We start from the raw sequence: 17,417 nt of genomic DNA, 5'->3' as shown, positions 1-17,417 counted from the left end.
TCTCTCTCAGAAATTTGAAGAAAAAAAATCAGAGAAAGAATTTAATTAATAACGGTTTATCTCAGAAACCTACTAAACAGGGCTAAAAACATAGTAATGCCACTTAAAATCTAACTATTTATCAGATATATGGCAAATTTTTACTTCAATTACAATGACGACAACTAAAATTTAACTTTTTTTCACCTGAAACTCCAGTTGAGCGGCACATCTTCGTTAAGGAGAACGTCATTTAAACCGCCCTTTGGGCAATACTCGGTACATATCACGATATTCGGTACGACGATACAACCGCCGATAAATTTACACAAATTCGTATGAATTAAATCTCTATAAAGAAAAATAGAGAAAAGGAACAAGCATTATGAAAATATCAATGTAACAGTGAGATATGGCTTATGTTGGATCCTTAAGGTTCCACATTGACGTGCCCTGATTGTGTTTATGTCTTTGTTATTTACCATTTCATAGTATTTGCGTTCATGTATTCTGTTTGTTTATAAGACTGTCAACAGAATTACAAGCATTTTGTTCTTTCTTTAATTGTTCATTTTTTTTGGCTTCCTTTATATTTGTTTTTGTGGTCTTCCTTTTCTAGATGGGAGTGTTCTACTTTCTTAAGCCACGAGGATTCTTAGAATACCTCCTTTCACACACGGGCGCACATACAAACCTGACTGCATTTATGGTTCATTTGCTTCTATAGCGAGGAACCAAGAATAGGTCTTATTTAATGGTTAAATTCCCGTAAAAGCAAAGAGAGGTCTACGTCTATTTTGTCAAGAACTTCGAGTTACAAGTAGCTTCTTTTTAAGATCTTCTCTGGTGGTTTATTTTTCGCCTTAAAGGTTTATACCGGTGGTCAAAGCTGAAAATTGCTGTCAATTCTTTTCATTTGGTCTATATTAGTGACATCTATATACATCATATTAGCATGTTTTAATTCGAAAGTATGCGAAATATTTATGTTTATCAAGTTTTAATGATGTTATCTGACGGCAGGATAAATGAGTTAAATCACTATGGCAATGTGGTAATAGGGTATTTCTTTATGTCTACCGTACAAATACCACTTATCCGCAGTGAAAAAGGAAAATAGTTTTTTTTAAGAAACAAAAAAAGAATTATTATGACGCCCAATATTCCAATTGTATTACATTTGAAGTTATAAAATCGAAAATTTATAACAAATCCATGCAAAGACTATGAAAAACCTTTTACATGATGACGTCATAGATAAAAGTTCCAAGAAAGCAACGGGAGAACATTTTTCGCGATATGTTATCAAAAACAGTATGTTTTTTCTTCTTTGGCTTGAATGTCAGAATACAAAAATAGAAGATCATGTGGTGCGAAGATTTGGATCACTTTTAAACCACTTTAGGCCTTCCAAGAGCAGCGTAGGGAAAACTATTTTCTGGTAAGTAAAGAGGCATGTTTGGAAGTGAGGAGAACTTGGGCTCTTATAATTATATAATTTTATAATTATATAATAATTAACCAAGACTTTATTTGGTCATGGTACGGAAACTTAAAGGTGCCATGAGTGGATAATAAATCAGCTGTCCAATGAGCGAACTGGTTAACCATAAGGAGAACTTCTACCAAGGGCTTAGCCTAACCACATAACTTCGACGATTTAGTGTGTAAGTCAATAAAACCGAGTATGCTATCCTAATGTAGAATTAGGATCTACATACTAAGATGGTTTTTTGTTCACCTGGTAAGGTGAAAATTTTTTTATCTGTCTTGTGATCATCCTTTTATTTCTACTGCCACCGGAATATACCTCTAAATATGCTCATTTATATCAATTTAAACTATTAAACGAAAGTGCAAAGGAAGGGAAATAAAAAGGATGGAAGAATTCAAGAATGGAATATTGGAAAGATAAATAGATGGCGCTATGCATGAACATCATAAAAAGAATACTGTCCGTTGTTGTACCGTAATTGGCAATAGTCACAGTAAAAGCAAAATCACGTTAGCGATCCCATCCTTCTGTAAACTAACCGTGAACTTGTTCACAACTACTGCAATAATTTTTGTTATCCCTTACTGACATCCGTCATATGGAGCAGAGCACATCAACGTTTTATATGGGAAGATGGGGTGGGGGGAGGGAGTTGGGAGTGGGGTGGGCACTGAACGGGGTTAAGGATTTCGTAGAGGAGATTGGAGCGTCTACGTTTTTGGTTTGTAGCTTCCTCCTTAATATCGGATTAAATGAACTCACCTTATTTGTTTTACCTCTTTTCTTATTCTTTTATCCAGGCTAAATTGAGTTTTGTTTATTTTTTTAACAGCAACTGTCCGTCCGTTTCTGTAAATAAGACAAACACATTGTTTTGATTCCAGATGAAATAATGTCATTGCTCTGTAAAAGTATAACAAAAGGTGTCATCGCACACTCATGACTAAATACTCAACTTCCAGGCATAGAATTAAATTAAACAACCGTGATTCACATGATTTCACCTTTATTCACAATTGTTTGCAACATTTGTGAAATGACGTCATGATATCTTGAACAGTTCTGAAGTAACTGTCATGACGTCATTAGTTATGCGAGATACAAACAATGATATATTTAATCGCGGCATATCATATAATGTCAGGTCATAATCATATTCTATCTAATGTCATGTCATATCATATCATTTGTCATGTTACGTCATAGCATAAACCGATACATGTCATACTGTACAGCCTATCCTATGTAATATCATATCCTATTCTATGTCATGTCATATCATATCCTTTCACATGCCATATGATAGCCGATCGTAGTTCTTGTCATATCATATCAAGTGTAGGCTATACTATCCTATCAGATGCCATGTATATAATGCGTGAACATTACAGTTAACAATGCTCCAGTATGCGATGTCTTAACTGTAAATCGTGACGTTTGGGAATCAACTTTTCTTTCACCGATTTATAACCTATCAAAACGCACTTACAGACCTACATTCTAAACATTAACCAATGGAATAACGAACAAAGAACTAGTTATCAAGGAACATCAACAAGCGCCTTTTGAAAATGAAGGTTAGGCCCTTCAGCCTTCCACAGAGCCACATGGCCCGATACTCCACAAACGTTTCTAATTCTTATGAAAGGTACCCCTATTCCCTTTGCTAGTTAACGGCCACCTTCTGGGCAAGGTACTTTAATTTTAGCCAATAAAGTTTACAAGGAATTAATTGGATGGCCTCTCAACTATGCAGGGAGATGTAAAATTGATACGTCTGAAAACTCTAATTAACGCTTTAAGGTCATTAATACATTATGTGGTATTTTTCACTTGTTTATTCTCCTTTCCAAAATCCTCCGGGGAAACCAGGACCGAATTATGAAGCAAAACAAATTAGTTTGAAGCAGCTGACAGCGAAATGATTTTGGGATGTTTTCTTCCTTTACTCTCTCTGGAATAAAGCAACTCATGGAGAGTTGTTAAGAGAAGCATATTTGTGATTATGTTATATACCCCAAAAGAAGCCGGAAGGGGACAACATAGATAGCTGAAAACCTCAATTCCCGTTTTAGATTGATGCTTGCTGTCCTCGTATCTCGAAGCATTTTATCGTCTTCGCCTTAGAGGTACCTCAAGTTAATAAGTGACACCTTTGATAGGAGGTACTAAAAGTGGACACACACACACACACACACACACACACATATATATATATATATATATATATATATATATGTATATATATATATATATATATATATAATGCTTTTTATCAATCGATAAATACTGAAATGAAAAAATAGATAAAAGGAAGGGGTACACTTACATAATTCCGGTTTGAGTAAACACTTGTTTTGCATTTGCTTGTTGTGAAAAGCCCGAAGAAGCTCCACCGATCGAGCTACTATCTACATTAACGCTAATTACACTCCCGAGAATCCCTCGAAGGCCCGATGCTGTAATAAAAAGAAAAAAAGGGGGGGGGGGGAGAAAAAGAAGAAATCAGAAAGTGTATGGGGCCAATTTGTCAAGTGAATTAAGCACAAAATTCGACGCACGATTTTAGTTTGTTTGTCCATCCTTCTTAACCCTCCTCCTCTCCAAAGAGAAGGAATTAAACACAAAATGTGTTTTCATACAAAAATCATTTCATGTTAGTATTATATTAATATTGATCAACGTTTAGATTCTATTTCTATTAGAAGTAAAGTCTTCCCATGTCAGGTTAGTTAATTAGCTCGACTAATCAAGTCTTTTTCATTTCTAAATTACAATTGAATAAAATATCGAAAAGGGTCCCGATTTGCTGTAATGACATGATTTCAATACAAACATGAAAACTGTCTGGGAGGTAGAAACTTGACAACCCAATCAATCATATATTTCTCGCTCATCAACGTATTTTGCGTAATACTCGTAAAGTTTTCTAAAATTTCACAAAATTGTAAATGAAATAAAACAATCCTGAAAATGAAACGAAACAAACGAAATTTCCCTTTACTCTCTTTTCAAATTTATTTCTCGAAGTGTTATTTCTAAAATTTCTAATTGTTTTATTTCTTTTTATTTTATTTCAAGCATGTTGCTGTTGTTTATAAACAAGGGTGTTCAGGCTTTAATTGCCATTAAATCTGATTATATTTTCTGGTTATGAGTCACACAAAGATTGGCAATACCAACTTTAGCCGAGACATTTTCAAGAGAACATTGGATAAGCGTATCGACGCAGCTCACATGGAAGGGGTTACACAGGCCTATTGATTTATAGTTTTATGCTTCTACCTTGTAGGAAATTAACATGAATTTGCAGAAGTGCTTTATTAAATAGGGATAGAAGATTGAGGTAAGAACAACTTATCTGGACTATATCAGGAAAATCACGTTGATGTATAGTAGTGACGTTGATGTATAGTGACATCACGTTGTCACTATGTGACATCACGTTGATGTAGTAGTGAGCAACCAAGACAGATGTTGCGTTTACATTTAACCCAGGCGCGCAGTTTATATGTGTGTATGTAATGTATATGTAGTAAAGTACATCGTGAAAATCTCAAATATATATTAGCTTCTGATTGATTTTTTTGCTATATCCTGTAATAAGGGAAATGTCATGAAGAGAAAAACCTCGTCGCTCATGTGTCCTGTGAAATAGGTTGCTCATCCACCCCTCATCGCCCGTTTTCCTATCATTCCAGCATGCATGATTCAATTTATACTAGTGCATGACTGTTACTCTCCTTTCGTATGTAAGGCACGCCCTCAATAACAGGTACCCGGATTGGTTATTCCTGTTTCAAAGTAATTTCCGAACTACGTTTCGGTCTGCTCTTTTCCTGTCCATTCTAACTAAATATTATTATCGTCTGCTGATTTAAAGATGAGAAAGTTCGACACTTAACCTTTCTAATTTCTGTAAAATCATGTATACTAAACCTCGCAAGGTGTCTCTAGATGTCTTCAACTGTCAAGTCTGATTCATAGGGTAAAAATCACGGTATATTCCCATTACACCCCTTCGATCGCCAATCGTGTCAAAAGGGACAACAATCCACAAACATGGTGTGACAAAATGCATGTCTACGGATATCTCACTTTGACAGTAATGTATTCTCTCATTTTAATTTCTTTACACATCATATTAAATCTGTCCTGATCGGATAATAACAGCACCTATTATTAAACCTTCGACATATCAAAGGCATTGCAACGGATATGAGAAATAACTCCCCATATTCATTCAAGCAGTGAAGGCCACGTTATTACAATAAATGCAAAATATCCATGACTTATTCAATGGAAAAACCCGAAATTTCCAAATTTATATTGGCTGTAACACTGAGTACACTAACCGCATACCATGTTAATAAATATGGAAATATATAAACTTCAATGCGTGTTGCGCCTCTACTCAGTGTATCAGAAACCTTAGTGTATGCGTTAAAATCATTTTGTGTTTCCTGTTTATGCTGTTTAATACAAGGCCTATCGTTGGGGTGTACCGTATTCAACTTAATCTCAAGTCGGTTGCCTTGAACTTCACATATTTATAGTGTTAAAGGATGTTGCAGACTACCAGTACAGCAACAAGAGTAATATTTTACAACTCCCATTGCAATGAGTACGAGATCGAGTACAAAGCTACAGTAGATCTCCAAAATGCCTCGAATACGCTAGTTCGGTTGACAAGATAGTGTTCTGTGTAACGGCTATGAAGAGTTGGATGGTGTTCTGTGTAACGGTAATATAGGTTGCATGGTGTTCTGTGTAACGGTGATAATGAGCTGCATGGTGTTTTGTGTAACGGTGGTAATGGGTTGCATGGTGTTCTGTGTATCGGCTATGAAGAGTTGGATGGTGTTCTGTGTAACGGTGGTAATGAGCTGTATGGTGTTTTGTGTAACGGTGATAATGGGTAGCATAGTGTTCTGTGTATCGGCTATGAAGAGTTGGATGGTGTTCTGTGTAACGGTGATAATGAGCTGCATGGTGTTCTGTGTAACGGTGATAATGAGCTGCATGGTGTTCTGTGTAACGGCTATGAAGAGTTGGATGGTGTTCTGTGTAACAGTGATAATGGGTTGCATGGTGTTCTGTGTAACGGTGATAATGAGCTGCATGGTGTTTTGTGTAACGGTGGTAATGGGTTGCATGGTGTTCTGTGTATCGGCAATGAAGAGTTGGATGGTGTTCTGTGTAACGGCTATGAAGAGTTGGATGGTGTTCTGTGTAACGGTGGTAATATAGGTTGCATGGTGTTCTGTGTATCGGCAATGAAGAGTTGGATGGTGTTCTGTGTAACGGCTATGAAGAGTTGGATGGTGTTCTGTGTTACGGTAATATAGGTTGCATGGTGTTCTGTGTAACGGTGATAATGAGCTGCATGGTGTTTTGTGTAACGGTGATAATGGGTAGCATGGTGTTCTGTGTATCGGCAATGAAGAGTTGGATGGTGTTCTGTGTATCGGCTATGAAGAGTTGGATGGTGTTCTGTGTATCGGCTATGAAGAGTTGGATGGTGTTCTGTGTAACGGCTATGAAGAGTAAGATGGTGTTCTGTGTTACGGTAATATAGGTTGCATGGTGTTCTGTGTAACGGTGATAATGAGCTGCATGGTGTTTTGTGTAACGGTGATAATGGGTAGCATGGTGTTCTGTGTATCGGCAATGAAGAGTTGGATGGTGTTCTGTGTATCGGCTATGAAGAGTTGGATGGTGTTCTGTGTATCGGCAATGAAGAGTTGGATGGTGTTCTGTGTATCGGCAATGAACAGTTGGATGGTGTTCTGTGTATCGGGGATAATGGGTTGCATGGTGTTCTGTGTAACGGTGATAATGAGCTGCATGGTGTTCTGTGTAACGGTGATAATGGGTAGCACGGTGTTTTGTGTAACGGTGAGAATGGGTAGCACTGTGTTCTGTGTAAGGGTGATAATGGGTTGCACGGTGTTCTGTGAAACGGTGAGAATGGGTGGCACGGTGTTCTGTGAAACGGTGAGAATGGGTGGCACGGTGTTTTGTCTGTGATAATGGGTTGCATTGGTGTTTTAAGTAAAAATTGCAAACTTATGTAGCCTGTGTTTTTTTTTTAAAGTGGAAAATGATGGGGTTCCTCACACCATATATTATTCTATAGTGTGCAGACGACTAAAATAAATAATATGGAAAAATTCACTACATAATACAAAATATCAACAATAAAGATCACAAGGAAGAGACGCTTAATTTTTTAATTATTCACAACAACAACAAAAGAAGCAGTTTTATAAAATTATATTTTTATTACGCACAAAATATCTGTTCACCAAAAACGATTTCTCAACTTGGGTCAAGAATTGTCTCATGCTTATTCTCGATTTATCGTTACTTCTATGCGATTGTAAACAAGAAGAGAAAATCGTAAAATCGTAAATAGAAACAAAATTGGATCTTACCTGGCCGTATCTCGTCATAATCCATGATCCAACTCTCGTCCCAAAAGAGTTTCTCTTGTCGCCAGTAAAAATACTGCAAGATAATAAAAATATTATTTGGCACGATGAATGTGTCGCTGCGAACGAAAAAGGTCTGAAAAAAGGGATTGGGTTACTGTGAAAGGAATCAAAAAGAGGTTTCAAGTAGCGTCTAGGCCCCAGAGTATTATGCATTTATTTATTTGATTCAAAATCCCTATGAATTTTAAAATAAAATTGGGTGAAATTTAAAACAAAAAACTATAACTGGAGTTATTCAGTCAGTAGTACTAATTTGTTTGGCCTGACTATAGAGGTCCTTTGTTTGAGATGGCCATCTTTCGTCCCGCTGATTAGGCAACTTAAAGCGATCTTCCAGTGGCTGAAAGGTGATTTTGCTCATCTAAATTATTTGAAATATTCTTTATTACCTTGAAGGTCAAGCCACATATTCTCCGAAGCATTTCGTATGGCCTAAGATTATCAATGACGTCATCATGGAAATATGAACTGAAAATATCTTTTACGATACTTTAATTCATTTATCATCAGGGGAAAGTTAGCAATTCTACACAAACTGAGTTTTGATGAGATTCTACATACAGAGAACATTCGAACTGACTGTTAAGCGAAAAGTCCATATGTATTCACATTGCAAGGATATATGAACAAAAATATTGAAAAAGTAATGTTAAAATTGTGAATAACATCTACTACGATTACGTCACAAACCACTAACTGTGATCCTCTTCAAGCAGTAGCCCAAGGGAGGGCTTAGCCAGTCAGAGTAAGTTATCAACCTTATCTGGATTTAGGGCGAAGCTATTTTGTGTGATAGAGTGCACTATTTTTTTCTCTTTTAGATGAGTGTCACAGTAACTATAGATGCACAGTATCAATCCGTTCTTTTCCCTGATATGTCATATTTGGTAAAATAAGATGCAACTTTGCTGCAGTTTATTAACGATGTCCACTCGTCTCTGATTGGTTGTCGTCAACACAAAATTAAGTCACCGGTGGTGTAACATAAAAGTTCAAACGAACATTGTTTCAAACGTAAAGAGAAACATTTAGTTATAGAGAGACTTATGTATGACGTCATTGGTGGTACTATGCCCTGTATAGATAACTTCCTGTTCAATTATAGCTCTTAGGAGCTCTGAGGAATTACAAAAGGGCAAGTCGACAACAATAACAACAACAACAACAAGGACAAAAAGGCAACATTCAAGTAACATGACTCTTGAAACACTTAGAGAGTTATGCCCACAAAAGAAATGGGTAAGAAGACCACCAAACCACCAATATGCTGCCGAATCTCAATACTCTGTCCGCTTAGAGAATTACAAAGGAACAAAGAGAAACCGTTCTGGAACCTTTGCACAAAAGTTGAAACTATTTCAGAAGGTTACACAGAATGTTTTCGCCATACAGTGCATCAGACCAACATTTCTTTGACAACATCATCCATGCACCTTAATTAAACATCAATGTAACAAAATAGTAAACAATGTAGTAGATTGGGATATACTTACGCCAACTATACCACAGAAGCTAGTTACAACTAGTATGCAAATTATTATAATCATTGCTTGTAATAATGGCGGGAGTGGACAGCGGCCACAGTCATACGGACAGGTACTGCAGTCTTCTCCTTCTTCCGTCTCACATTTTTTATTATTGCATACTGTAAATGGTAAGATTAAAAACACATATGACATGAAAGTGACGTAAGTATTTTTTGTTGTCGTAAATCTCCCCTTCCATTCATAAAGAAAAAGAAATTGCGTAAAAAAATAATACAAAAACGTTCCATAGACAGCTATACCATCTCGTAACAGTGTGAGCAAAACAAAAACTGACCGCATCTTCTCTTCAAGTATCGTATATACAATTCACGGGCAACAAACATGTTTTCACCTTGAAAAATGGGATTATATAGAACTGTTTTGTAATTTGCTAAGAATTTATTGCTAACAATAAATTGAAAAAAAAAAACAAGAAAAGTAAAGTGATGCTAACACACGTTAAATGATCTCATGCTATTGTCGTTTATGAAGACTGATGTGATCTGCACCAGAATGAAATTTTCAGTTTTGTATAGTAATATGATTGGCCAAGAAGCTACAGAACGAGAAATCTGATTGGCCAAGAAGCTACAGAACGAGTTTCCCGCTCAAAGTGTTATCGTCTGCTCAAAATCACAGTCTGTAATAATTATTACACGATAATTAGATATCTGGAAACAAAATGTGAATCGGTTGCATGGAAGCGATATATCTAACACTTCTCTTAATTACCTTGGCAAGGACAAAGTACTAACCCCATGAGTTCCTTAAATCCTTCAGAAAGACGCACCAACAATTTTAATCTCCATAACTTACCACTTCTTGGTGTAACATTGAGTCTGTGATGTAAGGCAGCTTGTAGGTTCCCAATGCGGATATGAGCGATGATAGATGTCAAGCCCACTGGAACAAGAGCTACCTCTGTCCTCCAATTGGTTCGATTTAAACTGTCAACCTCTGATTGGGTGTGTGTAAAAATGTCTCCATTAGGTGGAATCCATGGTCCACATATTGACTTGTCCAGCTTAAAAAGGGAAAAAGCAGAGTAAAATCGTCGATAATAGGTATGTATACTACAATGTGTAAATAACAATTTGATAATATTTCATTTGGCCTCTTTCTTTGTTAGAACTTTAAACCCACGATGATATTAATGGCTAATCCAAAAGGAGATGCCTCTAAGGGTAATATGTAAAATTCACATAACTAATGTTAGAACATCAATGATATTGTAGCTCAATTGACTTTTGCCAAGTGATTTGTACATTCTTTCAAACACCATGAAAGAAAACCATTCCTTGTTGTCTTTTTTTTTCTGAAAAGAGGAGAAGCCAATGTGAGATACCATATCTAGTGAAAGCACTGTCCTCTGTTTAATGATGGTAGCTCGCCAGTATTCCTAGTTCCATAGTAATCCTTTGGAATATTAACATTTAAAAAAGAGTTTGGCTTAATTCTTCTCTGAACAGACATGACCCCTTGGCTTCATTTCTCACTTTCTAATACTTTAAATCTCACATTAACAAAATTATCTTAGCATCCAACAAAGACTGAACAACAAATTGCACCTGTTGTGTCAGACAGAACGCATTCATTGCCGGTAATGCCAATTGTATATCATGTGTGTCACACATCAATCAGAACTTGCTCTTTAACACACGCAAAACACACCCAAAATCTGGTTTAATTAATGTTTAAAAAGGAATATGAAAAGTAATATCATTTCACATATACTTCTATTTAATCAATAATCAAACCCATACACACGTTTACTATTGGTTAAAACATTTATTGATGAGCAATGTCACTGGGACTGTCACAACCTTTAACAATTCCTTAACTAAGACCCTCAAAAAAATGCAGATTAGACTTCTGTTAAAGACAGGCTTCAAAGACTGACTCAGAGAAGTTGACATGTACTGCATCCTGCAATCAACTTCATGTTTTTCATCACCACGTGGTTACGATGACCTCTGACGTTTATATATTCTTGTACTGTTTATTTTGCCCACATCAGGGAACGACTTGTTTAAAACAAGTTGCTGTGCATCTAAACAAGCCTCCATAAGAGATGAAGGTTTGAACATTGCATCTCTCTGACAGCTAATAACTTCATAGGATCCGGGACCTTCTACGCCTGCGCACATTAGTTTACCTCACTACCAACTCAAGTTCAATTAACGCCATACGTGAAGATCCGTTTAAAGAAAATGTTACATTTCAGTCAATTATAACCTCAAACGAACTTGTGCTCCTTGTGTGTTAAAGAATTTCATGTATGAGGCTGTCATGACCTCAAACAATATTTGAACAAATTTTGTGTAAACATTAATGTAGCCCCTAATATGAGCACCAACTTGGACAACTTCAGTAGGGATCAACTAAATGTGTATGAGCAACATAACTTTGGCCTGACGTCAGATATAAGCTGTATAGACGAGTTGCTATGCCACTGTCTGCCAATTGAGCTAGTGATATATACTAAAACACGACTTCAACAACTGCGCTTTCTTTACCAATTTGTCTATTGCAATTTCTCAACTTAATATGTAGGAACATTCATTTAACTTCAACAAACCAGTACACCATATCATGAAAGTTCTGAAGTAAAAAAGTATAAATTTGAGGGATTCTCGTTGTACCTGCAATAGGGAACTTCGTTTCACCATTTCATTTGAAAGAAAAACAAATATACAGAGAAACTGTTTTACTTCTTCACGGGGACACAAGTCACATTGGACCCCTAATTTATGGCATGAGCCATATCAGTTTTAAACAACATCCATCATTTTATCTGCAAAATATTCAACCAAAATTTGACTAGTTGAAGACTTCAATTATGTCCTTTTCCGGGAGATATTCACCCAACCGCATATTTTCAAGACCTGGATTGGCCACCCAATCCCACTTCATCGAATCTCTCAACAACCCCCAAACCCTTTGCTGATGCATCACACAACATATCCACTGTTTATGCAGAAATATATCAAAGAGGCAACAGACCTCTTGACCGAAGATGCCTTCGTCTCTGTGCACGAAAAGATACCTCCACAAAGTAGGTATATAAAACTATGGCTGACAACGAGGATGCAGAATGAGGGGAACATCCATTCGATGTAAAGACCGAAATATTCAAAAAGCCTCATTTTTCCGGAAGATAAGAAAATAATCGAAAGAGAGTCTAAAGACAGAAAGAGGGCAACCTCGGGGATGATGTTATTGTTTTATATAATCAATACATCAAGTGTTGAGTATAGAGTTCCTACTTAAAAGTATAGCGTTCCTGCTAAAAAGGGCAAAACAATGATACAAAATCTAAACGCGCTTGCAGTATTTCCAATGGATGAAATTTAACACAGGGAAGATGTCTGGAATGTGAATCTTTTAGGATTGGTAGGATTGTGAATCTTTGAGGAATGGTTGAGGCCTGAATCTCGAAGGGACGTTTGAAATGTGAACATCTATACATATGAGATTTTTGAAATAGATGATGCTATTAAGTGATGGTTAAATCTGAATCTCTCTAAGATGGTTGAAATGCTTGATTCTCTAAGAGATGGTTGAAATACGCATCCGCAAAGTGATGGCTGAACTGCAACAACGGAAAAGTGAAGGAATGGTTTAAATTTAAATCTCCAAAGGATGGCTAAAGTTTGAATTCTATAAGAGACGTTCGAAATGTAAGACTCTCAGCAGTCCCCAAACTTTAAGGCACACTACCCAGGATATTTCACGAGAAATGAGCAACAACCCACCCGATCCCCATGCATCATCCCAATCATTAGAATATATGGTGAGATTATATGACAGCTAGCAATGACTATTTGCTTGACTTAAAAGAAAAGAAGACTTATATAAATGTTTGTCGAATTACTATTTTGTTGGGCCCCTTAGTTTTGCGGACCGTCGCTCAAAGAGATGGTTGAAATACGATTCTGTGAGATGGTTGAATTCTGAATTAAGGGATGCTTGATATATGTATCCTAAGAAATAGTTGAAATGTACCGTAAATCACTGACAACAAGATGACAGATGGAAAGTAATTCCTGGAGATGGTTACAATGTGAACCTATAAAATAGTTGAACTGTGAAACTCCAAGGGATCTTGGAAATGTAAATCTCTAAGTAATGTGAATATTGATGATATGATTGGATATCAATCTCCATCAGATGGTTGAAAATGAAATACATAATTATAAACGAAACGGTTGAAATCGAAAATTGATCAAAGTTGTTTGAGATTTGCATTCCTTAAATAGGGATTGCACTGTCATGGATGGAATGTGCATATTAAGGGAACGGTTGAAATATGAAACTCACATCTCTAAGAGGTGTTTCAAATATGAATCTCCAAGACAAGGTTAAATGTGATTCTCTAAGAGATGATTGAAACGCAGTGGATGATCTAGAACAAGCCTTCCTATACTTTCGTTTTTTTGTTGTTCTTAAATCAACTTATTGATCCCTATCTGGTCTAACTGATTTTTTAATTCCATTAGTCAAGACAGACGATAATCATTTTATCTCATCTGCTATCAATTTATATCTATTCATTAACGACCGGTATATCGTTAGAAATTCAAGTGAACATATCCTTAAAAACACTTGACATAATCAGAAGACAAGCGCTACGGACTTTTGTCATCGCAAACCCCATATTTACCAAACAGAATACGCAGATTCAATCCTTAAACATTTAAATAGTCATGTCTCGAACGCGACTTCTGTCCATCAAGAACCAAGCAATCGATAATGTAGGACACTGGAGTGGTTGTAAAGGATTATTCAAGTGCCTTCCTTTTTACCGTCGTCTGGATGCTTGGGCTCTGAAGTTTTACTTAACCTCGACCATCTTGCCTGCTTTTGCCCACTGCTGACGTTGCAAGGTATATAACGTTAATTTCCCTATGAAGGCAATCTCCGCCTCTCTTTCACTCTCTCTACTCTCTCTCTCGATATAATAAATATATATATATATATATATATATATATATATATATATATCAATATATATCAATATATATATATATATATATATATATATATATATATATGCGCCACTTCATATCATATCGACTGCAACGAACGAGCCATGCTCACGCGATTGCTCCTTATCAGGAAGTATCACACTTTTATTACATTTTCCTTTATTTCTTCCACGCTAGATATAGGAAGCGGTCCTTTAATCCCCTTAAGTAGGATACATCATCCCGTTAACACGGAAATTAAATTGAGGGCGGTGATGAGACTAAGGTACCGAGTTCACCCATCAATCATCTACGTTATTTAATTCGGTCGTATCTCTCTCTCGAGATATACCAAAAGGAGATTGATGGACTTCCAGTTTGATCATCCTTCAACAATAAGCCATTTTTTTGACCCACTGCCGGATGATCTCCGAAATTTGTAAACACAATTTTCAAAAAATAAATAAATATCTACTGAAGACCAGCACTCTCTCTCTGTATCTCTGTATGTATGTTTGTCTGTCTGTCGGTCTCTCTATACATAAATATATATAAACATATATATATATAGCTAAAGCGCGAGAGGCATGCTTGGCATACATGAGCAGCACCTAGTAAAATCGTAATTATTGAGAAAACAGTGTGTTGTGCACGTCTGCATGTTTTAGCATACAGAGCCACTTGCATAAATATTCATATATGTATCTATATGAATCGTTTTTGCTACATTTGGTAAAAGAAAGATATTTTTAGATGCTATCATTCTTGCGTATATTGTGGTAAGGAATCATTAATAAACAGCGAAAGTGATTTCACTTTCTTAGAATGATGTTGCACCAGCCGTAACGACAGCACGAAATCGTCTCGTCAAGCAAATAGCATAAATTTACATTATGAATGATAACTTGGCAAGCTTTACGTTGATAATAAATTACGCAGGGTGCTGCCATCATCAATAATTCGAAAATAATTGAGATAATTGTAAAATGTTGGTCGTGCATGCTTATTTCGGTTGAATCAGCATGCATGGCCTTTTGCTATTATAGAGAATTGACTACATCAGCATATCCATATACACTGATGTAGTCAGGTCATAGTATACTCCATCCACGAGAGTTATCGACTAGTCGTATCGTTATTTCATTTCATTTAGAAAGAACCCAATCATGGAGACACTTACACTTGTGGAGACACTTACACACTTACACATTTACACATGGAGACACTTACACATTTTATTGTGAATTCACAATAAAATGAGGAACGTAATTTCTTTCTTTCTTTTTTTTTCGTTTTATTTTAGTATCTTGACAATCCGCAAACATTAACTAATTGGCTCACGAAACAGGATATCATGACTGATTCTTTCAAGAAGGATCTTGTTTTGGGTTGGAAATTTGCATAACTCTGACCGAGTCATGTAACATTCACATTTGGTTAACCTTGGAATCTAAATGAAAGATCTGTGATGTAGATAAAATCATTTTGGCCGCGACTTAAGTGACAAGTTGATTAAACTTTCAATACAGTTAAGGAAATGTTGTTGTGTCCACATGTGTTCATAATTTTTGGTCATTTGCAAATCTCTTAACTGTATGTCTTTATTACTTTTTTTGATTGTGCATTAAACCGATTCCATTTCCAGAAAGCAGGTTATCTTCCGTTTGCAAAAAACCAACCATGGTAAGACAACTCTTCAAGCATATATTCATCTTCCAATGAACCTAAATGTATCAGAATCACAGTGTTTCAAAGGATGAATACGAAAATTAAAAAAGGAAGAAAAAACTGGAAACGACTGGAAATCAACAACTACCGATTTGGTAGCTAATCTGAATGCATATATCTAATTTCTGAGACGGCAAGTATATATAAGCATATAGCTTAATACGTTAAATACTTGTTCTCAACACTATAAAATCTCGAGGTGTAAACAAGGAAGGTTCTTACCAATAAACACGGAGTAAAATGTCAAACAGTTGACAACACAAGATTAACGTAAACACATGAGACAGTAGAGCTTAACACGCGTTATTTGATTTAATCCAATCTCAACATGAGTTATCGAGCGATTCGGAAACTCACGAAATGTCCAATTTGGGAGATTGCAATCCTGTTAAAGAGATACAGAAAATGACTAACCAAGCAGGCGCGCAGTTGGTAGGGATGCTGCTTGACCATGTTAATATCAGTGGGAGGGGGCATGATACTTTGATTAAAGGCACTGTATCGTAGGTATGAATGTGTCAATTTCCGGTTTACACGCCCAGCGAACTTTCAACACCTTATAGACTTAATAGAAGGCTATATATGTTCACATATTTTCTTTTGATCTTGCAATAGATTCAGGATGTGAAACCCTGACAATTATCTGAGCTCTCGAAATAGTTAAGTTGGTTACTCAATATAAAGTACACAATATTGGGATCCGTTCAGATTTTTACTCAAATTTTCCTATCGCATTTGCGGACATCAGTTTTGATCTGAGGGGTGGTGGGTAAACGGGCATTTTGTATTGGTTTAAACCATATATAGTTACGGCTCTGAGGCCATGCAATATCAGAGAAACTCTGTAAGCTATACCTTATACTCAAGGCGCTATTAAATTAAGACTTTATGCTGTATCCTAAGCTTAGGATAGGCTAGGCTATACAGGCGAAGATAGAAGCCGAGCCTAACGTGACGGCACCTTTACCAAACTAAGTATCTATGACCATCATTTAAATCTTCTAGCGATAAAAAGTACCCTTCAATGATTACTTTTAGGTACGCAATGAGTTTAGATATGTTTGATATCATTTTTGTTGTTGAGAAATAGACCCTTTAAATAACTGATGTCTACTTAATATAAAACAGAGGCTATTTATGTCAAATCGTCCAATGGTGCACTGTTATCCATATGGCGTAAATAACATCTTGTATTTGAGTTATTAGGATTTATGACACAATAGAT

At 36.2% G+C, this 17,417-nt stretch overlaps 1 protein-coding gene across 2 annotated transcripts in view; it reads right to left on the bottom strand.

The window, feature by feature from the left end:
• Positions 1-17,417, bottom strand: part of LOC139973169 (atrial natriuretic peptide receptor 1-like) — a 227,082-nt gene that overhangs the window by 16,368 nt on the left and 193,297 nt on the right. For both annotated transcript variants that reach the window (XM_071979662.1, XM_071979654.1), the window contains 6 exons: positions 10,314-10,521; positions 9,465-9,616; positions 7,912-7,984; positions 3,804-3,933; positions 2,237-2,323; positions 187-330 (listed from right to left, as the gene is read on the bottom strand). In XM_071979662.1, coding sequence (XP_071835763.1) covers positions 187-330; positions 2,237-2,323; positions 3,804-3,933; positions 7,912-7,984; positions 9,465-9,616; positions 10,314-10,521 — 794 coding nt within the window. The remainder of the gene's footprint in view (positions 1-186; positions 331-2,236; positions 2,324-3,803; positions 3,934-7,911; positions 7,985-9,464; positions 9,617-10,313; positions 10,522-17,417) is intronic.

This window comes from Apostichopus japonicus, chromosome 2 (genome assembly GCF_037975245.1).
Source record: "Apostichopus japonicus isolate 1M-3 chromosome 2, ASM3797524v1, whole genome shotgun sequence".
NCBI classification, from domain to species: domain Eukaryota; kingdom Metazoa; phylum Echinodermata; class Holothuroidea; order Aspidochirotida; family Stichopodidae; genus Apostichopus; species Apostichopus japonicus.
The sequence above is the reverse complement of the archived record's forward strand: the minus strand, read 5'-3'. Positions and strand labels throughout refer to the sequence as shown.